Source organism: Ascaphus truei, chromosome 10 (genome assembly GCF_040206685.1).
Source record: "Ascaphus truei isolate aAscTru1 chromosome 10, aAscTru1.hap1, whole genome shotgun sequence".
NCBI lineage: Eukaryota > Metazoa > Chordata > Amphibia > Anura > Ascaphidae > Ascaphus > Ascaphus truei.
In genome coordinates this window covers 38,435,116-38,460,542 of record NC_134492.1, presented here as the reverse complement: position 1 = coordinate 38,460,542, position 25,427 = coordinate 38,435,116, and the positions used below count along the sequence as shown (strand labels likewise).

Sequence of the window (25,427 nt, the reverse complement as noted above, 5' to 3'; positions counted from 1 at the left end):
CTTTCGCACCCCCCCCCCCCCCCCCCCGTTATTATTGTTTCTTAATATATCCATCTCTTAGCTTTATCACAATAGGCTTGTTTGATCAGTTAGACCAGGGGTGCACAAAGTTTTCCGCCTGCTCTCCTCCCCTGCTCGGCGTCAAATGACGCCACGAGGATCATGTGAAGTCACGTTACCCCGCAGCGTCATTTGACGCTGGGTTACCATGGCGACGCATTGCTGAAGACAAGGTAGGAGATGTTAGAGGCTTCGCGCGGTCCCCAGGCATTTAAGTTAAATGCTTTGGGAGAGAGCACGGGACCTCTGCAACCGCTGCGCCCCCCGCCCCCCCCCTGGAAAATCTCGGGTGGCGCGCACCCCTGAATTAGACCAATAAGGAACAAATACAAAAATTGAACGTTCTCAAATATCCATGCGCTCAGGCGGTGTCCAGTTGGATTGTAAGTTCTTCCCGGAAGGGTCTCCCTATTCCTTATGTGCTCGTCTTCTTACTGCTCTTATCCCCATTGTTTGTACATGATTTTCCCTGTAATGTCATTTTGTAAAGTGCTGCATATATAAAGTGCTGCATATATAAAGTGCTGCATATACCTGTTGACGCTATATACGCACACACGCCTCCACACATTTGTAATTACTTCTAACTGGTCCTTCACATGGTGCTTCCTTACTTATGCACTCAGGACCTCGATGAGGACCTGAAATTATCTGGGAAGTACAAATGGAACGACTACAGCCAGTACTCGCCCTGGTCCTGTGACACTATCGGCTCCTACATCGGAACCAAAGACTCCAAACCCAAAGACGTTTCGGCTGGAGGCAGTGTGGAAGTGGCAGTAAGTGGGGCGTGGGGAAAGGTTTTTTTATTTTTCAGACTATAGATGACTGCGTTCTGTATTCAGATGTATTTTTTTCTCCTTTGCTGTTCCTAATTGCAAGGTGGCAATGCTTTCCATATCTAATGTGCTTGCATGTAACCCCTTGAGTGAGGGGAGCTGTTCCCTCCAGCACTCAAGGAGTTATGATCACCTTACCTGTTCCTTGCACTGCTATTAGCTTGAAACAAATGGTGATGGCAGCTTTGGAAAGGGCATAATTAGCTCCTCCACAAAGCCAGTGATTCCCAATAGGCGTTTCGCAAACCCCTAAGGGTTTGTGGGGTGTCTCAGACTCTAGGACCTAGCGGTGCAGCCCAAAAAGTATGTCATGGGGACTGTACACTTTGTAAGGTCCCAAACGTGCACCGTAGCGGGGGTAGTATCGATGTCCATTACAGCAGCAGCTTCCAAAGTCGCTCCCCACAATGCTTTGCATCCACAGCAACAAGGCATTGTGGGGTGTGACTTTGGAAGATCCTGCAGTAATTGACAGCTATAGCATCCATGCTGTCTGCACACACTGTGGTGCCGTTTGGGGCCATGTGTGTTCACCCCACGATCTCAGGACACTACAGCTCTGGATCGGTCAAACAGTTTTGTTAGCGATAGTCTGATGAGTAGGCGTTAAGATTTATTAATTAGGGGTTTGTGGAACAAATCATTTCTAGCAGGGAATGCACAGTGTAATAAGGGTTGGAAATCACTGACCTAAGCAAATGATGACCGGTTTGCCAGTCTAAAGTAGTTTAAAGATGGAGGGTGGTGGAACTGGGATCCACACAGCTGAGACTGTTACATTAACTCCTTCATAAGAACATGACAAAGACACATGTACAAGACATTTCTCAGTAATGCTAGATTCTCCGACTGGCACCAGCACCTTTGTGTGTGCAGTTTCGTCTCTTGAATCTACTTCAAAGTTATAGTAGTCGTATCGGTCCTAGAGGTTGTTGCTGGTGATGTCTTTTACAGTACACACGAGAAACTTATGAGGTTTTAAAAGCACCTTGTACTCTAATTCATATATGATGAGCTTAAAACGGCAATACTAGATTCACCCTTTTTTCTTTTCTTATTTGTATATAAATCTGTAAAAATCCTTATGGTGTTACGGTTAGTAATAATGCTGCTGTGTTACACTGACTGAAGCAGCTATTATCTATCGCAGTGCTTTCCAACTTTTATTGGTTAAGGAATCCCAGAATTAGACTGAAATTCTGAGGAACACCAAACCCTCCCCCTCTCGCTCTTCTCCCCCTCTCGCTATTCTCCCCCTCTCGCTCTTCTCCCCCTCTCGCTCTTCTCCCCCTCTCGCTATTCTCCCCCTCTCGCTCTTCCTCCTCTCTCTCTTTCCCTCTCTCTCTCTCTCTCTCTCTCTCTCTCTCTCTCTCTCTCTCTCTTTCCCCCCTCTCTCTCTTCCCCCCCCTCTCTCTTCCCCCCCCTCTTTCTCTCCTCTCTCCTCCTCTCTTCTCCTCTCTTCTCTCTCGCTCTGCTCCTCTCTCTCTCTCTCTCTGCTTCTCTCTCTCTCTTTCTCTCTCTGCTCCTCTCTCCTTCTCTCTCTTCTCCCCCCCCCCACCCCCCGGCATTAAGAGTTGAATAATATTTTTTTTTTAAATGCAGTAAGTGTTATCTAAGCACTGATTAGATTTATTTATATATTTAAAAAAAAAAAACACATGTTTTGTTGCGTTAAAGGTGTCCTTTAATCAAGCTAAAAACAGAATTGCTTAAGATAGAGCTGTATCCAGCACCTCATTATGTGTTGTTATGAAAGCTCTTAAAAAATGTACCGACCTGCACCACCGGTCCACTGCCAGGTCCAGCGCTTGAAAGACTGCAGCTGCTGCAGAACCTTTTGAGAGCAAAGCTCTCAATCGCTACTCTGCTTTCTGAAGTTATGGCCCACAATGCATAGCTCTATGCAAGGCATAATTGTGGCATGACTTTGAGAATCAGAGGGATATTTGACAGCTTTTCTTAAGAGGTTCTGCAGCAGCTCCACAAGTCATCACTTTTTGGGTTTTCTTGAGAGCTGGTTATAAGTACTAGCCCTCTCCCTAGGATACTTTTATAACCATGATGAGCTATATGCTTTGTAGCAATTGTGCTCACTTTCATTGTTTTGCTGTCTGTTGCCCAATTACAGACCGTGGACAGTAAAACCCTGCGAGACCACCGCATGGAGCTCCAACGGAGAGCAGCTGAGGCCGGCGAGGATGATCTCATTCCCTTTGGTGACCGACCCACAGTGTCCCGCTTTGGTGCCATCTCCCGCACCTCAAAAGCCTTGTACCAGATACCTGGCCCCATTCAGCAGACTCTTACAGCCCAAGGAAATGCGTCCAAATCCAGCATTTCCGGTGTGTTCTCACATTCTTTTAGGACAAACAAGGAAGGGCAGGCACATTGTACACTGCACAAGGGACTCCAGTATATGCACAATAAATCACCAGCTTACAATGTAATACAGTATCTATACAATAGGCATGGGGGTCTCAGACTTTCTCTTCTTGCAGATCACTTGCGTGCTAATAATTGTATGAATGAATACTATACATACAGCTCTAGTCCACTATTAGGTACAAATTATACAGATGGCAAAATTAATGGACTAGTGTCTGAAAACCAGTTTATCACAAGTTAACCTTTAACACTTATCTGCCGACATGATAGAACCAAGCCGTAGGCTGAAGGGGCATGGAATTCATGTTTGAGGTTTTAGGGGGCCACCATTGAGTGACCGGGGTCCAGTTATCCAAGGGCTGCAGTTTCACAATCGCTGTATTAAGAAGCTACTGCTACCTGTTCTTGGAGCGGGTTCATTTATTCTCCATAGGCATCCGGTCTAAAGGGCAGATTGAGTCTCCTTCGGTGTGGGTTATCTCATTATGGTCCATGGCAATGAAAGCGGGATCCTTGGGAGATTGCCCGTGTTGGATGTTAGTGAATCCTGTGACATTCCTCATTGTCCTTCTACTTTCAGTGATAAAGTATTGTTATTGTACAATACCAACTGAAAGGAACAGGTCATTCTTTTTGGGACATACATGATTCTAAAAGTGCATTGGGATTGTAGCAAAGTGTATAAACAATAATAGACAGCACTCTAAATAATGAATAAAAAAAACATGACGTACAGGGTGCAAACGGAACAAAGTGGGCCCAAACAACCCCACTGCAGATTATATAAACCAAAACAAGGGCTCCAGCACACTGATTAATAGAGAAAACGAAAGAGTCACGGAATAAGCCAAAAATGTAATAGCGGTAATAATACAACAATAGGTATCACACAAATATGGAAATGCTACACGACTATAAATGCAGAATATATGGATCTTAAAAAACACAAGAGTAAGGGGGGAGAGACACAGGGAAGGGGGGAGTGGGGAAAAACACTAAAGGAAAAACGGCAAACAAATAAACAGAGTAAGACAATGGGGGAGGGTAAGAGGGGCAACGTTTCAGGGTAACAACCCTTTCCTCAGGCCCGTTCCCTTGGGTCCAACGGAACCACAAGGTACTTCCCTTAACCCTTCCCCCCCCCCCCCCCCCCCCCCCCCCTCCCCTCCCCCTACAAGACACCAAATAGCCAAATAAGAATTAGCTCAGAATCAAGCCCTGGTCAAAAGTCCACAGTATATGCAAGAGTGTATACAAACTCAAGCCGTCCTTTAAGTGGGATTATCAGGCTTCTGTCCTCTTACCCTCCCCCATTGTCTTATTTATAGTCGTGTAGCATTTCCATATTTGTGTGATACCTATTGTTCTATTATTACCGCTATTAAAATTTTTGGCTTATTCCGTAACTCTTTCGTTTTCTCTATTAATCAGTGTGTGCTGGAGCCCTTGTTTTGGTTTATTGTAGCAAGTGTGTTCTCCCTTTCACCCCTAGTGTGGCCAAGCAGTTGGTAGCCATTTTAAGCATGTTTTGTTTGTGTGGTGTTTAGCCTGTGGTTATTGCTTGGCATAATCCCCTTCTCATTCTTTTTGCAGATTACAGTCCATACAGTAGTCATAGCGGCTGGGGAGGTCCCGCATACCCACCCCATCAAAACCTTCCTCAGGGACATTTAAGTGAGAGGTAAGCACCACACTATCTCTAGTCTCTGCACAGCCGACTTCTTATACCTCCTTGCCCTTCCCTCTTGAAAATGTCCCACGCTGTGGACTGTCCCACTCATTAGTACTTAAATGCAAAGAGCTGCTGTTGTGAGTATAGAGAAGGGTTTATTAGCCTTAATGGAAGTCATTGTTGTAGTATCTGCCACATGTTTCAGGTCTAGTCAGGTCAATGACTAGAAATATCCCCCCCCCCCCCGCCCCCCCAAACGCACGTTCTTCTTGGCACCATCTGAAACTTGAGTCCACATTATGCAGCATGTAGTATCTAGTTTATAGTAGATGAGTGAGCTGTGGAAATGTTGCAGTGTGTTTACATACACAACCCTGTAATCGCACCTGTGGGCGGAGGGTTCCTAATGTGTACAATTCCAACAAGGAAATGAGTATTCATCCCCATTCCTGCTGTGACTCATTGCGTGTGCTAATTTGCATATCATTAGCCAGAATCTGTCAATGATCTCTGATGGTTCCTGGAGTTCTAACGGAAGTTTTACAAATGAAGTGCCGTTTGCTGCTTGAAATGACAACCTGGTTTATTTTCTGATTTATTTCTTCTAGAGAGAGAAAATCCATGTCAGAGGTTGCCAGTCACGCCAAGCCTTTGCCCACATCCGATAGAGAGCAACTCCGAATGGAACTGCAGCAGCTGAACCACCAGATCAGCCAGCATACACAGATGCGTGGCATGGAGGTATGAGGCAGCTTATGGGGCTTGGCATGGTGCAAGAGAAAGGAGTTGTTGCATTGTCGGCTCTTCCTTTGTGGCTTTTGACACTTTAAAGAACCAACGTGGTATTTGTATGATGGGTTTCCAGGCCTGCATATTTCCTTTAAAGCAGCAATACAGGTTTAATGTATTGTTTTATTTATTTGATTACATGATTGATGTATGAACTGTGTTAAATTCAGCTCCAGGGACCCCCTGCTTCCAGAGATGGTTACCTCCATAGGGGCTGCCGGAATCTCTGTGGAGTTTAGATGTCCGGGTCACTCGGGCCAATAGGAAGCCACACCGGATGACATCACGGCTTCCTATTGGCCCGCGGGACATTTAAACACCGCCATTTTGTTTGGTACACAGTTCCCTGGCTGCAGAGATACCGGCACCGCTACAGAGTTGCGTATCTCTGGAAGCAGGGTGTCCCCAGAGCTGAAATTAACACAGTTCCACCACAGGGACCCCCTGCTTCAAACCTGTAATTAGAAAATAAATTAACCCGTATTGCTGCTTTTAAATGATAGCTTTGTTATATATGGATGGAAAACATTTGCTACATAAATGGTATATTTAAAAAGTAATTGAAGTGGTAAATCTGCAACAACACAATCACAGGATTGTGTGTGACGACACGTGATACAAACGTAGTCATGATCTCTTCTAAGCATTTAGACCTCTGCTCAGTGTGCCGTTTGGATTTGTACGCATAGGTTGCAAGTAACCGCCTGCTATTGCAGAGAGAGGCGTCCTCACATGGAAGCCAGCAGCAACAGCCCCCTCCTCCACCGCCAGCCAAGTGGTCCAATATGGTGTCCAGTGAGCAGCTGAGCATGGAGCTGCATCAGGTTGAACGTGAGATTGGGAAGAGAACACGTGAGCTGAGCATGGTGGGTCCTGACTTGTAGACGAATCGGGGAGCGTAAAGGAAAGGTGGAGGGCAATACTGAGTGTTCAAATTCATGTGACTCTCAGTGTTGTTAACATTTGCTCCCCTGTATCTATCTTGTGTTCCTTCTTCTAACATTGTATTGTTCCTGTGAAGCCTGGCAAGTGAACAGTCGCACGAGATATTACCCTTCGTTGCTGTAAAGGCCTGAAACACATTGATCTTTAATGTACTGCAGAGAAGCACGACAAAGCATCAACCCCGTTTTTGTACATGTCAAAGCAGTGAAGGGCATACAAAAAATCCATCCGGTGTCTTCAGCACCTCCAACTACACTACACAGAAACCCTGGCTGACCCTTTCTTCCTTTCTTTTTTCACAGGAGAGTCATTCTCTGGGTATGAAAAACAAACAGGACTCCAACAAGGTGGAGAATGGGCAGCTGGAGCCACAGGCCAAGGTTCTGCAGCACGACCTCCCGCTGACATTCAGGTACATTGAGACAATGACCGAGGAAGGGTGTTATCCTTTGTTGCGGCAGAGGAGACCGATACCTACACACACCAATATTTATGAATTTGATATCTCATTAGACATGGGGAGTGCAAATTGGGGGGTGTAAGATGTTCTAGGGGGGGGGAGAGCGGTGCTGACAGAGGCGCCGCGCTCTTCCCCAAAGCATTTAAATTAAATGCCGGGGGACCACAAGGCCTCTGTAAGTTCCCTTACTTTGGCTTCAAATGACGCTGCAGGGTCACGTGATGTCGCGTTGCCATGACGAGGACACCACGGCATCATTTGACGCCGGAGACAAGGTAAGGGGGGGGGGGAGCAGGCAGGGGGTGCAGAGGAAAAAGTTTGCCCAACCCTCCATTAGACGGCCTTTGTAAGGCTGGGGCCATGGTGCATTCACCCGCGCGGAGGCTGGTCAGTGAGCGGGGCGCTTACCTAGCCGTGGGGGCGTGCCGAGGGGCGTCACAGCTGGTTCACCCTCATTGGACGAACCGCTCACGTGACCGGTCTGTCGCGCCAAGGAAACTGATTTCTTGTGCAACGCCTGCACGCCGCATGGATGCAAACACTGCCTTAAGGCAGTCTGCACGGTCTGCTTATACCATGGCCCCAGCCTAAGACAACATACTTGGATGTAGCTTGTGATATTATCCCCCCCAATAACACAACATATACCGGTGTAGCTCAGAATATCACAGTTTCCGTTGTCTGTGAGTTGTGTGCGTGCGTGCGGCTGTTAGGGGTTGTGTGCGTGTGCCAGTCAGTGTGTGCATGCGTCAGTCAGTGTGTGTGTGTGCGTGCGTCAGGCAGGGTTTGTGTGCGTGTGCCAGTCAGGGTGTGTGCATGCGTCAGTCAGGGTGTGTGCGTGCATTAGTCAGGGTGTGTCTGCGTGCGCCTGTCAGGGTTTGTGTGCGTGCGTCAGTCAAAGGGCAGGCGCGGGGGGGTGTGTGAAGGGCAGGCGTGGGGGGGGGTGAAGGGCAGGCGTGGGGGGGTTGAAGGGCAGGCGTGGGGGGGGGGTGAAGGGCAGGCGTGGGGGGGTGAAGGGCAGGCGGGGGGGGGTGAAGGGCAGGCGGGGGTGAAGGGCAGGCGGGGGGTGAAGGGTAGGGGCGGGGGTGAAGGGTAGGGGCGGGGGTGAAGAGCAGGGGCAGGGGTGAAGGGCAGGGGTGGGGTGGGTGAAGGGCAGGGGTAGGGGGGGTGAAGGGTAGGGGGGGTGAAGGGCAGGGGTAGGGGGGGGTGAAGGGCAGGGAGGAGTGAAGGGCAGGGAGGGGTGAAGGGCAGGGGGGTGAAGGGCAGGGGGGTGAAGGGCAAGGGTAGGGGGGGTGAAGGGCACGGGTAGGGGTGAAGGGCAGGGGTAGGGGGGGGGGGAAGGGCAGGGGTATGGGGGGTGGGGAAGGGCAGGGGTAGGGCATGAAAGTGAGGCACAAATTGTTGGCAGGAGTAAAATGTCCACACACACACACAGATCCGAGGAGGCTGCTTAAGGTAGCGCCGGGGAGTTAAGGTAGCGCCGGGGAGTTAAGGTAGCGCCGGGGAGTTAAGGGAGCGCCGGGGAGGTAAAGGAGCGTTGGCGGCTGGGGTAGGAGGGCCGTGCCGCGCTTACCCTCCGTGTTTCCGGGAGCCGGTTGAGAGCGAGGGGGGAGGAACCTGCAGTTGGCGGCAGGGGCAGGAGGGCCGCGCTTCCCCTCCGTCCGGGAGCCGGTGCAGGGCGGCGCACGTGATGGGGGGGACGGGGGGACAGAGGGGTGTGTGTGTGTGTCCGTCCCCTTTGGCCCGTCACTCCGCCTCAGGCCAATGAGAGGTGTGCGGGGGCGGGCGGCCCAAGGGAGCAATCTCATTGGCCTGGACCAAGGTCCAATGGGATTGCCGCTAGGGACAGAGGGAGGGACACAGGGAGACACATACAGACATAGCCACATAGGACGCTTTCAGAAATATATAGTAGATATACAGAGTGCAAGCCAATTAGTATTAAGTCCAGATATCAAGGTAAGGCAAATAGGGATCAAACCATGCAAACAAGTCCAGTCAGGTAGATCCGGATGTGCCTCTGATGACCACGAGGAGTTTCTCAGAACATGTGGAAATAAACACACAGAGAAATCATAGTGTATACTGCCAACTAACTAAATGACTAACCGGACATAGGACAAAACTCACACAAAACAAAACACAACGAAAATGAACTAACCACTCAACTAACAAACATACACACACATATAATGCTAGTGAATTGGTGATAATAAAAAAACTATTTAATAAAATATAAAAAAGAAGACAATCTGGTGTCTGTATCACAGGGGAAACGTGTAGGGTTAGAGGTGAATCCAGAGAGACGCGCGCTATCCTGTATACGCAGTCTAAGCGAGGCAGTGAAGGCAGCTACACACACTCACTCCGAGTGGTAAGATGGCACCGGAATATCCACGGACATCCACTCGGCATAGGCGTCCTGGAGAGGAACCACACGCGGATCACCTGCAGCCTCTGAAGAGGATACAACATCAGATGTGCCTATATATATCTTACTTGTTGTAAGTAGGGCTCCAATTTTTCCCAATTGATCAGCATCACTCTTCCCCTGTGATCCAGACACCAGATTGTCTTCTTTTATATATTTTATTAAATAGTTTTTTTATTATCACCAATTCACTAGCATTATATGTGTGTGTATGTTTGTTAGTTGAGTGGTTAGTTCATTTTCGTTGTGTTTGGTTTTGTGTGAGTTTTGTCCTATGTCCGGTTAGTCATTTAGTTAGTTGGCAGTATACACTATGATTTCTCTGTGTGTTTATTTCCACATGTTCTGAGAAACTCCTCGTGGTCATCAGAGGCACATCCGGATCTACCTGACTGGACTTATTTGCATGGTTTGATCGCTATTTGCCTTACCTTGATATCTGGACTTAATACTAAAATGTGTTGGAAGTTATTTTTTGTTTTAATTAAATGCAGGGACAAAGATATATTTCAAGTCCAAATCTCATCCCTTCGTCAGGTTGAGATGTTATAAAATGCAGCGTTTCAGCAGTTTTTTATTATTATGATTTAGAGTCCATTCGACAGAACAATATCCCTCTTCCCTTCTCTAAGTTGTGTTTTCCTTATATTACACTAAATCTTCGCTGCGATCGCTGCCTTTGCAGTGCATTGTATGTCTCTGGTATGCAAGGTGTACAATATCTCTGACAGCTGTTTTCCTTCTCGCTGTATTTCCAGCAATGAGGTGCCAAATGGATCCGGCCTGAGCCAGGACAACATGTCCATGTTATCTGGAAAGACTGCGTCCATAGCCCTTTCCGAGGACCCCCAGGCCGGAGGGGACAAGAGCGAACCCCTGAGGACCGGAGTCAACTCCAACACTGCTCCGTAACACGAGGGCTGTTTTACCCACATACCTGAACCCTTCTAAAGCGTTGTTATTTTTTTTTTCTTTTAATTATTATTATTTGAAGGAGTTTTGGTCAGGTGGGAAGCAGAAAATAATAGAACAGGGCAATTTGTCTTTTTTTTTTTTTTTTTTTTTTTGGAGGGAGAGGACAGAGCTATTGGGGTTGGCAAGAATAGGTTAATATTGGAGTGTTGCATACATATACCCCGTTTTTGGGGGTCAAGGATGGGAGGAATCTGTGACCCTGCTCTCCCCTTCCCTCTCCTCCAAAGCATGACCGACTACATACAATGTGCATTGAAAACACCACTAGTAAGAACAACCTCTGCACATATTTTCACGTTAACACATTTTTTAATAAAAAAAAAAATATACAGAATACAAAATATATATTAAAAAAAAAAAAAAAAAGACACAGATGAAAATTAGCAGTATCTGCAAGCAATTCAAGATTAGTTGTTTTTGTTCTGTGAATGAACTTAATTTTAATACCTTTGGATGCCTTGGATGCAAGGCTTTAAAGACAAAAAAAGGAAGATATTATATATATACTCTGTTTGATTAATTGTACGATCTTATTGCTGTAGATTACATTTATTTTTTCTTGTTTTATTTGGATGGTATTACATAGCTAGAACACCAATGGCCTTGCTTCTTCCAGCCGGGATTACACCTGCCTAGGTGACAGGGGGGGGGGTTTATTCTCTGTGCTCTCACACACTTGATGACCGGCCTACAGATTTGTAGTGGCTTATTCATAAATTCGAACAACCTCCACCTGTAGTTCAAGGAACTAAAATGGGATTATTGAGTTTCCTCATGGAATACATTGGAAAAAAACAATGCCAAGTATGTTCATTTGTTGCCGAAATGGACTAGAGTAATTGAAGCATACACCCCCTGATAATGGATTATTTCTCTTGCCCAATTTATCTTGAGCATAAATAACCCCTCCCCACTCTTTAGATGTAACGTTACTACTTTGTTACGGTAAGAGTTGTTGATATCTGATAAACTCTTCAATATTGACCCCTTTGTTACTGGAGGTGGCAGCCAAGCACTGGAGAAACCCCCCTCCCTCCACACATCCCTTTCCTCTCCAGAGGAGATGGCTTCATACAACAGGAAGCATAGAGCTCATGTAGTGACCTAGTGCAGCTCAGCCCCCAGCAAGTAGCAGAGAGGCAGAAACCCTGGACTGTGTGCAAATAGTGGCTTCCAGTGCTAAAGAAGTTTAGAAAAAGGCTAGGGTGAAGTACAACGGTTCCCCCCTGTTCACCTCACTGCAGTTGCAGTGAGCGTTTTTTCCTCCTCTCTTTCTGCAGGGCAGAGAACTGGCTATGTAATAACTTCCCACATCGTTCTGGTGGGGTAAAAGCGAGAATTAATTCCTCTTTGTTCTTGTATTTTCTTGGTGTTTTTTCTTTTCTTCTTTTGTTTTGTTTTTTTTTTGTTTGTTCCGGTTTCCCTTAATCTTTAACTCCTGCTGGGACTGTATCCGCCTCAGCGTTACGTTCCGCGAATCCTATTTAGAAAGAAGTATAAAAGAAAATTGTACGATATGCATACCTTTTTAAGGTGAAAGAAAGTGTGGGTTTACAAGTCCCTTGTTTGCCTACCAGTAGAGGTTTCCAAACTGAAGGTGCTTGAAATGAGCACCCGTTTGATTTTCCTTATTGCCAAGAGGAGGCACCGCGTTTTATATACTGTTTCACATTGAATTAAATTGAACATTTCGGACCTGCTGGTCACACATTTGATATTTACATATATTGGCTTGGGGTTCAAGCTAACGCTCCTTTTTTTTCTTTCTTTTTTTTTTATTTAAATAAAATACCATAAATTATGTGTGTATGTACAATTATATGCATATACATATAATAGGTTTTAAGGCTTTGTTTTTTTCTTTTCTTTTTGGATGAGTGCAGCTGTTTGGTGTAGGAATTCTGAATGCAACATTAAGCCTGGGCGGGGGGGGGGGGGGCTTATTAATGAACCTGCAATAGTGCTGATCGGGGCATCATCGTACATGTCCGCCCATTGAAGTCCCAGTGAAGGAGATGGGTGTTCGCATGCGATAGTTCCCCGATCGGCACGCTCTCCGAGTTCAATAAATTACCCCCTTTATCCATGGCAGAGCTGTAAAGGTCTGAGTCAGACTAGCAGTAAATAGGGCTAAAGTTGAATCAACTATCCAGCAGTTGAATTAGAATGTAGATGCCGGTCAGATGTATCCTATTCCCTTAGAAATTTACAAAGATTAACCTATTTGCTTCTGGCTAATCTACCCGCACTTTGCAGAACAGTACCAAAAGGATTAACGAACGACAGCCCTGAAAGTGCAGCTACTCAAATTCTGGATCCGCGTGCAGTTTGGCACGTTTCTCTGATTATTCTGCTTTTCTCGTTTCCCCCGGCTGGCAAAGGACTAATGCACTTTCCCTTTTATCTTCCCTTTTCCCATTCAGTCATTATAATAGATCTTTAACCATGTTCAACTACAGGTACACCAGGGGGGGGGGGGCAACTCCAGTCCTCAGTGGCCACCAACAGGTCAGGATATCCCTGCTTCAGCACGGGTGGCTCAGTCATAACGACTGAGCTGCATGTGCTGAAGCAGGGATATCCTAAAAAACCTGACCTGTTGGTGGCCCTTGAGGACTGGGAGTTGGCAACCCCTGCACTAGACAATTTCCAGTTACACCATGTCCATCAGGAAAGCCTTTTAAGTTGTAGTTCAAAGCATTGAAGGGCCCCAGTGGCATTAAGAGATTCAGGGTCACCAAAAAATGCAATATATTATTTAAATTCCAGGGACGTTTCGAGACTTTAGTGAAACTAAATGGTCTTGGGACAGCATGGCAGTACTTCGGTAGCACAGAACATGTACTCTGCCACGACCTCATTGCCTGTGAATGCCACACCTCTTATCATTTGAAGAGGTTACCGCTTTAATGTAAATATCTTTCTTATTTTACACCCTTCCCTGCCGGAGCCCTGCAACACAATTGATTGCATGTCCCTCGGGCAGCAAGTGTGTTAAGAAGCAAAATGACTGGCAGTCTAAAATACTGAGCTTTCACGATGAGTCCATTAATTTGACACTCGTTAAAATACATACAGTATGTGTTGCTTCCAACATAGAGGCTTTATCACAAATCTGTGAGCACCATTGAAACTAATAGTGATTAACCCATTCAAATAAATGGGTTATTCAGGTGCTAAGGCGGCTTCGTTAATTTTCTGTTGATGCCTTGTTCCTTGTTATGCCCAATGATGGGATATGATCACATTGAATTGCTTAGTTCTTAGGTCAGACATGCTGAGCCCTTCCTGGGCCCTGTCACAGTCTTCTCTAGTGTTGCTGTAATGGATCTTTGCACTCTTGCCATCTTTTCATTTTTCTTTTAACTTAAATCATAGTGTTTTCTTGGGGTGGGAATTCCATCATGTCTGACCAGGTTTACTTGAAACAAGACCGAAGTGTAGTAAATCCGAGCACATGGGCTTCCAGATCATTTGTTGCGAAGTTCTGCCCCAAGGATGGCATTACTATTGAATTGTGTGACTGCACTGATAAGTCACTTTATAAGATGGGTTACCATTATATGTTATGTTGTAATAGAGCAACATCAATTTTCAGATGTTTGCTTTTTCTGTAACCTTAACGTTGTATCTCCCCCAGTATATTTATTGAAATAACGCTTATCCCCCATAATCCCTGAATGTAGAATATGTGCAGTGCATTTTGTGTTCTTTCTAGGGTTGGGCACATCAGGGTTATGTGAAGGCATTTGCATCTCCATAATTGTCTTTAACACCATAACCGTTACGTCTCCTGCCTATCTCGCTCTTTCCGTCCTTCTTTCCCGGCCTCTCGTTTTACCTCCTTTCCCCCACCCCCCAAACTGCCAACCGGACACCACCTCCTACCAGCTGCCTCATCAAAACTATAAAGAAAAGAACAAATCAAAATGAAAAAGCATTCAGACGAATTTGTTTAGCCGATAACTTCTGTGAAGTTGCTGTTTTCTAATGGTGTTATAACTCAATAATGTAGAAACGTGGGGAAGCCTCTAACTCAGGGGTGGCCAACTCCAGTCCTCAAGGGCCACCAACAGGTCAGGGGTTTCAGGATATCCCTGCTTCAGCACAGGTGGCTCAGTCATTATAACTGAGCCACCTGTGCTGAAACGGGGATATCCCGAAACCCCTGACCTGTTGGTGGCCCTTGAGGACTGAAGTTTGCCACCCCTGCTCTAACTGGTAGGCAATTTACACAGCAGCTGGGAACAATATATCAAAAGAAAGCTAGCACACAGCCGTTTGTGACCTGATGAAGTCTATAGTCTTGTGATCTGTGTCTTGGAAATGCTTTTGCTTTGTTTTACTGTACCCTGTGATAGAGAGACCAGTAGTGCAATTGAGGGTCCCCCCTAGACAAATGCTCTGCAGGGAAGGGGTTAATGAAGCAATGTTCTACAGATCTCACCAGTGACCCAATTCTCAACTGAATGGGCCACAATCACATGGCTCTGAAAAGAGAACGCTCTGAAGGTGAAAGTGGTAGAATGTTATGTCCTCCATATTAAGCCTTCTATTGCTTATCTGGCTCTTGATTGATTGCATTTTCTCCCCATTGTCTTTACCATGGTGCATATCTGACCTCTAGGATACAAAAAAGAGCCCAATGTGACTTTGTTATGCAGCCAAGTGTTGTGTAACGCTGTGGCTATGCAGTGAACTGTAAGTATGTGTTTTAGATTTGGTGCACCGTTCCCAGAAGTCACCCTTACCACGCAATTTAACATGTGTAGAAGGCCTTAAGCTTTGATTACTTTACACATGATTAACACACTACAAGAGCTGCTGCTATCAGTGGACATTCGGCTACATAGGCAGAAGGTTTCTGATGGTAACCAAACCCCTGCAGTACATCCAGATCTGAAGAGCGTCAGAGCAGTTATTGCAAGATACTCGCATGTGTTTAACCACTGAGAGACAGTTGTGCATTGTGTGTTCTAACACAAGCTGATATTAAGAGAATATTTTGGGAGAACTTACTGCTACAGTACAGATTCCCATTTAATGACCCAGCCTGGAATGGCAAAAATATTAAAAATAAAAAGTGGACAGATGTTATACACGATAAACACGACCACCTTGATGTTTGTTTTAGGGACTGCTGAACATGAAGTAACCTTCAGCCCAGGAGCCTAACTGAAGGTGGCGTGATTAATAACTTAGGCCACCTATTGCTGTGAAGCAGTCTGCCTCGTGCTTCGGACAATCTTGGCTCCATTCATTTAAATCTGGTTGATCTTCCCTAGCAAGGGAGGACTCTTGACAGAATATTGAATAGGGGACTCACCTTGGGAGTAAGTGGTCAGTTTTGCAATGGTTCTACAGACAGGAACAGTGTCATAAGAGGTAATATCACCTGTAGCATCTTCTGCTACTAACTCTATTTTCTGCTGGTACGTGCAGTGTTCCTTTTACCGTGTTGGCTACCAATGGTGTAGCAGGGAAGACATTGTGATTCTTTGCCACACCAACTAAGCTTATTTGACCATTGCAAGACTATGACATCTTAGGTCTAAACGGTCCGTGTGCAAGACCCATCAGGCACCTGTGAAATGTAGGGCGCTTTCTTGCTGTCTTTGCAGGTTTCCAGGTGGTTATACCACAGTATCTGACGCAGTTACCTATTTTCCTGCATCGCCAAGCTTGTGCTTTGTCAGCTTTCATTGCCTCTGATTGGAGGCAAAATTAAAAATTAAAGAGATCTGAAGGTATTATGGCACAGGGCATTCGAAGTCCCTTTGACCCAGAGTTTAAATCGAGAAAACCTACCTACAGGTTATATTAACCCAATTATCTGCTGTATATAGCTGCCAACTTTTGTTAGCAAGACAGGGGCATTAGACGTTCTCTTTTTGCTGGCTACAGATGTATAGAGAAGTTTCCATTAGTTTGAGGCTTGCGAGTCTTCAGTAAACCAAGGAAAATTCATCACAGCCTGTGGGCAATATCTGGAATACAAAAACTCATGGTCAAAGGGACTAAAGACTTGCTACAGTGCAAGGCACTTCTGGAGTGATAATTGGGACAAATAGTGCACATCACTTACTAGTGTGACCTATGCATTGATATTGTCTCCTTCGCTACCAGTGCTGTGTATGGTGTTGCAGGCCCCTCTGTCAGCAAAGGGTTAAAAAAATTAAGCAGCTCTTTGCTGCCAAATGGAGCAAAAATATAAAACATTCCCAATTCTCACCCACATTTTGCAGCAGTGGGTGGCACCTCCACTTCCAGAAGTTGCAGCAGATTTGTGGGCAATGTCCAGGTTTCTTACAGTCTGCAGAATTAATTCCGCCCCAACAGGTTGCAATGAAAGTGAATCTAATATTTGATGTAAAATATTTGATTGAACAAAGTTCCCATGTGGCAGCACATTGATACTGCGACAATCCTGCTGTTTTAATGCAGTGGGCGTGAATTCAGTTTATAGTCCGTTTCGGAACAAATTTGAGTTGAGCTTACCTGTGTGTGATGTTTCAATTACACCATCCTTCAAGCTCCTCTTAACCCTTTCACTGCTCATACTAAGGCCAACATTTGCAAAGCAAACGCTTAAAGCGCCCCAACATTTCACCGGGTGCAACCTTAAACATCTGCATTTTATTCTTTCAGGTTGGGTTCAGTTTACGATTATTATTATTAATAATGTCTTCTTTTGGCTCATACCAGTCTCTCCGAGACATTCTGCAGCTATTAATCACCTTTTTGGGTGGAGTTCAAATGTTTTTTTTGTTTTGTTTTTTGTTTGTTTTTTTTTTTTTTTAACTTTTTAACTTTTTGATGCATTTTGCTTGAAAAAGAGCTTGTGATATTCACCAATCTTATTGATTGTTCTGTGACTGTGCCCTGCAGAGGTTTAATAAACAAAATTAAAAAAAATAACGATGTTTGTGTATTTCTATTGGGAGGGAAAGAAGGGGGTTTTTTATGCCAAGAAATTAAGAAAACCATATCACCATCTCTTGATTTAAGAAAAGTGTTGTTGCTTTAAGTGAACAGCCTGCTAATTTGGCTTCTTTGTAGAGTGTGCTAATCGGCAAAGAAGGCAGGAGGGATGGGTGAATGGCTTTACCTGTATGTTCTTATTCAACAAACACAGACCCGCACAAAGTGAAATCAAACCCCTCCCAAGTTTCAACTTCTCTACAAAGGATTCAAAAATGTGCTACGTAAATCACCCAGATTCCATCCACAAACCTGGCAATGATTTATTTTGGTCCTAGGTAGGACTCCTCCTTTGACTCTCTGGCCCCACTCTGTCTCCTATTTTAACCTGCTGAAGATGCAAACTGCAAAATGCATTGTCCTTCAAGCAGCTCATGTTACCATTCACATTAGATATTCATCTGTACAATTCTAATTGTTTGCCTTGGATAATTTCAGGGGTGGACAAAAATATAAACATTTCTATGACTCCCTGCGTTTATTGTTCACTATGTACATTTCACTCCCACAGGAGCTCTGTCGGGCAGCGCCAATGCTAGGACTAACATTTTAGGCACCTGGGATTTTGCCATCCCTGAATTACAGAAATCGGGGAATACTTATATTTTGGTGATAGTCTATAATTTAGAATACAGGAAATAAAAATACCACTTGTGAGCACATTCATGTGTCTCAGACAGGTTGGCAACCATGCTTTTCCCCATTATCTCTTAGCATTCAGTGCTTCAACTGCAGCCGGGGATTCTGGGAAATGACATGCAAATGAGCACACACCTTTTGCTTCAAATCCATTTTAACATCGACCCCTACATGCCATATTACAGTTTTTCAGGACAGACTGGGTTGAAGAAGTGCATAGCCAGTAAACCTCAGTGGTTTTTTTTGTTTTTTTTTTAAGCCCGGGTGGTGAAAGTGTTCACCCTAAAAAATAAAACGTGCTTGTGGTCCACAAAGGGTACCAGGTGCGCTCCACTTCTGACTATTTTCCGCAGATCAGGCCAGTCCTTGACTTTATCAGTAGCTCTTAAGCCAGAAGGCCATGAAGAGTCCCGACGTTACACTTGACATCTTCATCCGAAGATTTTGACGTCCTTCCTGTTCCCTCCTCAGCCAGACACGGGTCCAAGTCTTGAAGGTGTTCAGCCCAAAGGCTGACTAACCCAACACAGTCGTTTCCAGAAGGAGGAGCGACCACCAACCAGCACTTAGACTTTCTCTCTGTGGAAAGGTAGGTGACTTTTAACCCAACACCAAAACAAAACAAATCCATGGTGCTTCAGTGCGCTGTGTAATGCAGGCAGGTACAAAAATATTGAGCTCCCACCCAGCCAGAAGGCGTCGTGCAAATTGTCTGTGCAGGTGCCAAGTACTAGTGAAGGGTACCAAGTACTAGTGAAGGGTACTTCGCCTCAACCAACACAACCCAAAGGTGCCGCTAAATGGACCCCACCAGGTTGATTAAACCTAGGATGCACCAAAAATAAAAATGCCCAGGCTTCTTTAATCCGGCTTCTCGGCCATGACCAGAGGATTAAGTGCATAGCTGGGAGTCCATCCTTCACAGGACAGACCCCACACTTGATCTGATTAGCATTAGCTTATTTTTTTTTAAGCACGGGCATTGAAAGTGATCACTCTAAAAACCGTGTTTCATGGTCCACAGGGGGTACCAGGTGCTCCCTACTAGTGACTGTCCTCTCCGAAGGTTGGTCCAGTCCTTTGTCTATCCAGTGTGTCTTCAGCCACGAGGGCCCAGAAGATTTCTGGCATGTTCCATGCAGTCATCCGAAGAATCGGTCTCTTAATGGTCCCCTTCTCGGCCAAGAGGCCAGACAAAAGGCTCCCAGTTCCTATGGGTCTTCAGCCAAAGCCTAGTGTCCTAACACCACTCCTCTTCCCCTCATCAGACAGAAGGGTCTGCGTCCACTCGGGGTGAACCCCACATAATTTTTCTCTCTCCGAGGAGAGAGGGGTGGTTACAGATCGGCATATAGTCTTTACTCTCTCTGAAGAAAGACAGGTGACTAATAACCAAACGTGAAAAAACAAACAAAATTCATGGTGCTGGGTGCTTCTGTGCTCTGTGCAATGCAGTGCAAAGAAGGCCCTGACCCGAAGGCCAGGGACGGTTCAAAAAAAAATCTGTGCGTGCTCCAGCCTGAATGCCAGGGAGATGCTCAGTGTGGAGAGGAGTCCGTGCCATCCAGTTGTGCAGGTACATGGTGCTCTAGTGATGCAGGCACCTTCACAAGTATCAGGCAGGTCTGCACCACTGCCTTTGCTGCTAATTTGAATAGGAAAAACTAAGACAAGTATGCAAGTTTATGTATACACCGACGTAACTAGGGGCGAGGGGGCGGACGAGCGAAGCACCTTCCCCCTGGGCACAGCCTGATCTTGCTTCGGTTCTGCGACATCAAAGCAGGATTGGGGGCTGTGAGTGACCAGCTGCAGTGCTGACTGACTGGTGTGTTAGTGCCGCGCGGGTCAGTGAGGAGGTGTAAGCGAAAAAAGGACAGGAGGTGGAGACCTGCAGGACTCTAACCGCCCCTGCTCCATGACATTAATTGGTGTCTGTATGACAGTGTATATACAGTAAGTATTTACTGCTGTCTCAGTGTGCGGTATATAAGTACTGCTGTTTTTCGGTATGCAGTGTGTAAGTATGCTGTATGTGTGTGGTGGGGGCGCTGTTGGAGGAACTTAACCCTGGGAGCAAAAACACTAATTTACACCTCTGTCTTTACATATTAATCTTAAAGGTGCCATCAATTGTAATTATTCGGAAACTGACACGCTTTTTTTTTTTTTTCTCCAACTTACATTTTTATTTTATTTTTCTCAAACGGATATATACAGAAATGAAACATCAGAGAATGGGTATTGGGGTGGGCAAGGGGTACATTAAAAAAAAGGGGGAGGGGTTGGGGAGGACAGCGCATCAGTGGAACATCGATTTATGGTACTTTACACAGAATTATCTTAGTTTGCGGTGGCAATCTGGAGAGAACCCTAGTCCTGTGTCGGGGCCCATTTTTAAGGATCCTTCTCCTTCGCATACACCCAATTTAGATGACCGTTCGAATTAATGCCAAGTGAACCCTTGGCATGCCCCAACCTGTTTCAAGAGACTGAAAATAAGAGGTTACAGACATAGGCTGCCCAAGTCCACATATGGACTAACTGCTTATGAAATCCATGGTTGCCAGACTTTTTGAAAGTTATGGCATGTGTCGTTCAGGAAACTAGTTGTATTTATTTATTTATATAGCGCCATTAATGTACATAGCGCTTCACAGCAGTAATATACGTGACAATCAAATAAATAATACATAAAGGGGAGAAGTGCTTCAGACCTAAAAGTAACATTTAGGAAAAGGAGTCCCTGCTCCAAAGAGCTTACAATCTAATTGGTAGGTAGGAAGAACATACAGAGACAGTAGGAGGGCGTTCTGGTAACTGCGTCTGCAAGGGGCCAAGGTTAATGTATGAGGTGTTAATTATCAGCCATGGAGCTACTCATATGCTTCCTGAGGCAAGTGTGTTTTTAAGTGGGTCTTAAAGGGGGTTAGTTTTTCCGTCGTACATATGAACCATAGCTTATTCCTAATGACCTGAATTGACGGTAGCTTGTTTTGTTTCCACAGACTCGCTATGTAGCACCTCGCTGCTGTAACAATATGGGTTATTAATTTATTTTCGGCCCTCGTGTGATCCTGTTCAACAGAAATAGCCACGGGTCTAGGGGGATGTCTGAGCCCAGGATGTGCTGGAGCCAGGTTATCACCTTTCTTCAAAGCTCCTACACCCGGGGCAGGACCACCACATATGTAGGAGAGACGCCACTTCACCACAACTCTTAGGGCACAGAGGGAAATAGCCTGGTACATATTTAGCAATATTTTCATGGGTGTTGTACCAATAAGTCATAACTTTGTAGTTCTCTTGGATTGTTGAACAAATTGAGCTTTTAGCTACTGACTCAAAGGTCTCCCAGTCGTCGCCCTCCAGCTCCTCCCCCAGGTCATTCTCCCACTTCCTCATGAATCCTAGCTTGTCCTGGGGTTCTCCGACTGGCACAGAGAACAGCCCATACAATTCTGATATTCGCCTCTGGTGGGAATCCGCCCTCAGACAGAGTTTTTCAAATAAGGAAACCGGGTTAGTGGGCTGAACTTTAGCAAAGAAAGGCCCCAATCCGTCTCACAGCTTTTACTGGTTGGGTTCTTTTAGTTTTAAATAAATTGAAATGTGTTCATTGCTACAAAGTCCAGTAGTAGGCAAACCGTTCTCAAACATGTATTGTACCTATATTATCACCTACATCGGACATTTAGTAGATGCAGCATGTCTTGGGGTGGAACAATAATTTATTGTGCTGTTCTGCAGGACGGTCACAGGAGGAGATTAGACTGTTGCCCAATTTTTTTGGTTATGGGTGAAATAGGGCAGTGGTGCTCAACTCCAAGCAAACCCCCCCCCCCTTGAGCACCTGACCTGTTGGGGGGGCTTGAGGACTGGAGTTGATAACCCCTGAAATAGGGTACAAAGAGTGGATGATTTGTGATAGATCACACAGTGTTGTACACTTACAAAGAGGCGGGGGCTGGAATCGAGCTCATAGGTTTGTATTTTCAAGTGAAAGACCGTAACCCGTTTCACACGTCTCTCTCTAACTTTACAAGCATAAACCCTACGTTTCATTTCGATGTGCTGCTATAAAACAATATACCCGTAACCACATTTATTTTATTTTTATTAATCTTTTTCTGTTTAGAGGAACACACACATTAAATGCATAATAAGGGTGCAATCCTGGCACTATCCGACTTTGGGCTAAACTCATACAGAAGAAAGGCTAGAACAACTTCTACCTTACAGTACATTCGTTATAAAAAGGTGGCTGCATTAGGAAAACCCTGGTTGTGATTTTGTCTTCTAGAACCTTGATAAAAATGTAATACCATATGTGCATCAATACAGTCTACAGACTGACAAGTGATTAGCTAAGTTGCTGAGCGATCCCTTCCCCTGTAATCGATCGCCGAAATTCGGCTGGGGGTTCACTAAATGTATCTTGGGTCCTCTTCTGCTGCACTGACAGCCAAAGTTTTGTGAGGAAGATCATGTGACCAGGCAGGCACTAGATTAAATTGGTTCATTGCTAGAGAGGGCAGGGCTCAAACAGGTGATGCTGTTTCAGAAGGGGAAGGAGATGTGACTTTGCAAATGGTTGCTATAGGAACAAAAATGCCTGTTATAGTAGAATACATTAAAAATGTCTTTCAAATTGTTTATTTTTTATTTTCTTAAATGCAACAAGTTTTTTCTCATAGTACAAAACTGATTTATTATGAAAAACACACATGTAGGATATTGCTTGAACGGCGGCTTTAAAGCGGCATCCAATTCTGCCATGTTGTTCTATCCCAGTCCGCAAGGATTTTTCGGAGGGATTTCTCTCAATAACAAAAAATATAACAGACGTTTCTAAGGGCCCTTTATAAATATGGATGAATGTCCTTTCAAAATGGTAAAAAAAAAAAAGCAGCAGTTCGCAAACTTGGGGGGCGCAAGACTGAGTGCGGGGAGGGGGGTGGGGTTTACAGAGGCCCCGCGCGCTTCCCGAAGCCACTTAAATTAAGTGCCAGGGGAGCTGCAGGGCCTCTGTAAACCAGACTTACCTTGGCACCGGCGGCTTCTTCGACGCGTCGCGACTATGGCAACGTGACGTCATGCTGCCGGAGCCGAGGTAAGTGGGGGTGAGGGAGGGGCGTGGAGAGAGGGGAACCGCCGGCAGGGCGGCGCAGGAAAAAAGTTTGCGCCCCACAGAGGTTTAAATCCCAACTTTAAGTGACAAAAGGCGCTACAACGCTGAATCCCTTCAATGTATTGATATAAGCAATGAGCAGATGAACAGGACTGGACAAGGGGTTAGACAGACTGATATGTGTAGTTAAGTCCCCAGATGGACCGATGATCCCTGAAGGGTAAGATGTGTGGCTTGAAAAAACCCCAATCAAACCCTCATTGGGATGGTTCCTGGACTCACAATAAGTATTCTCAAAAATTAATGAAAAATACTCACAAATGCTCCTTAGCCCAATGTCCTGATAGGTGTGCACCCCGGTGAAGAGATGCTGGCCTTGAAGAACAAAAGAAAATACTGGCGCACAGCCGAGAGTGGGTCCCAAACAATGTTGTGTTAAAAAAAATCTTCTTTATTAATCCATCTAAAAAAGTGGAGGTAAACACCCTCCTACGCGTTTCGTGGTAAAAAAAAACACTTTATCCCATTGTTTGGCAAGTCGCTTATTCCCCTGGCCTTCAGACTTTCAAAATTAGATTGTAGGGCGGTGGGGACGAGGGACTTGTGCCTGAGACATCTCTACAGTACAGAAAAAATATACAGACATACCCCGCATTAACGTACGCAATGGGTCCAGAGCATGTATGTAAAGCGAAAAAATGTACTTAAAGTGAAGCACTCCCTTTTTTCACTTCGGTAGAGGTAGGGAGCCGGTATTGCTGTTCAGGACGTGCCTGTGTCCTACTCACAGGTGCGAGGGGAATCAGCGCATCACACAACTACGGCGGTCTGTAGGGCTGAATAAGGGTCCGTACTCGCGACGCGAGCGTATGGACACAGGGGAATGGTGCTATTGTAAATATGTCCGTACTCGCGAGTGTCCGTAAAGTGAAGGTCTGTATAGCAGGGTATGCCTGTATGTATGTGAGTGCAGGTTGAAGGAAGATTGTATATACAGTAGTTATAGCCTCTGGCTTAACCGGAGAACCCTAAAATACATGAGTGGTCTCTTCGGTAAAGCTCATTTCTCACATCCCAAAACTATCTGTGTTCCTCTGCAATGTTTCCTGACTGTGAAACCTTTCACCTTCCCATAGAATGCTATTTGTGATCAGAGTTCAACAGAGCCTTGTGTCTAGTCCATAGCACTAGCGACCGGGTATGTTAACAGTGCCTAAATAATAGTGTTTTTGTACAAATTACCATGACTTTCCTATTTTAGTTTTGATCAAGTTTCATTTTAACATATTTCAGTGGGATTTTGATTTTGAGCATCAGACTTGTCTTAAATATAGATTTTCCGTCCTGATTAAAAAAGTATCCCCTTACTATTAAAGACCTTAATAAGCAAAGTGATGAAAACATAGGAACTACCAAACCTGATACTTTTTTAAGCTCTGTGTTTGCGCTTCAGTTCCCCTTTTGCCATACTGGATACACATACTGGATTTGCAATCAAAGGAAAGCACTTGGTGTATTACATGCCTATCAAGCATTTTCAATACTGGCTTCATAGTGCAATAGTTCATATGCTGGGATTCACAAAGATGCCATGTGGGGTATCACACTGGGGTATGGTGTTAACTGCCATTCAAGTCAATGTCTGTTAGCGCCGCATTGAGGTAAGATATCCCGCCTCGCTGTTTACTGAATCCTGGCCATGGTTCCATGGACTTCACACCGCCGAATTTAAAGATCCTACCTAAATCCGACCCAAATGCTAACAGTGATCCCAAGGATTTGGGTGGAAATATTAGGTATTTTTTTTAAAGACTCATTACAGTGACCATATTTAAGTTTATCCCAAAACTTCTTGAGCATTAATATTTATTGGCAAGAAAAACACCTGGAGGATTCGATGGTGGAATGTAAAAAACAAAATAAGGGCACTTTCTAGGAGAAAGAGGAAGCCCTGGGCTGCTCAGAGGAGCGATTCTGGACAATTAGAATTAGAAGTGGAATTAGAGCAATTGTTTTCTGGGATTGAAGGAGCTGAACAGAATCTAAGCACTGTATGATGTCTGTGTTCCCAGCACGGCATAAGTGGTATATTATTTTCAGACCATAATCCTTCTGGGAAT

At 45.1% G+C, this 25,427-nt stretch overlaps 1 protein-coding gene across 6 annotated transcripts in view; it reads left to right on the top strand.

The window, feature by feature from the left end:
* RC3H1 (ring finger and CCCH-type domains 1) overlaps positions 1–14,635 on the top strand; it is a 58,449-nt gene extending 43,814 nt beyond the window's left edge. For 4 of the 6 annotated variants that reach the window (XM_075616665.1, XM_075616668.1, XM_075616663.1 and 1 more), the window contains 7 exons: positions 687–839; positions 3,028–3,241; positions 4,878–4,965; positions 5,565–5,697; positions 6,435–6,611; positions 6,993–7,102; positions 10,340–14,635. In XM_075616665.1, coding sequence (XP_075472780.1) covers positions 687–839; positions 3,028–3,241; positions 4,878–4,965; positions 5,565–5,697; positions 6,435–6,611; positions 6,993–7,102; positions 10,340–10,493 — 1,029 coding nt within the window. In that variant the 3' untranslated portion in view covers positions 10,494–14,635. The remainder of the gene's footprint in view (positions 1–686; positions 840–3,027; positions 3,242–4,877; positions 4,966–5,564; positions 5,698–6,434; positions 6,612–6,992; positions 7,103–10,339) is intronic. The other 2 variants (XM_075616666.1, XM_075616667.1) reach the window with 2 other exon arrangements.
* Positions 14,636–25,427: the final 10,792 nt, after the last annotated feature.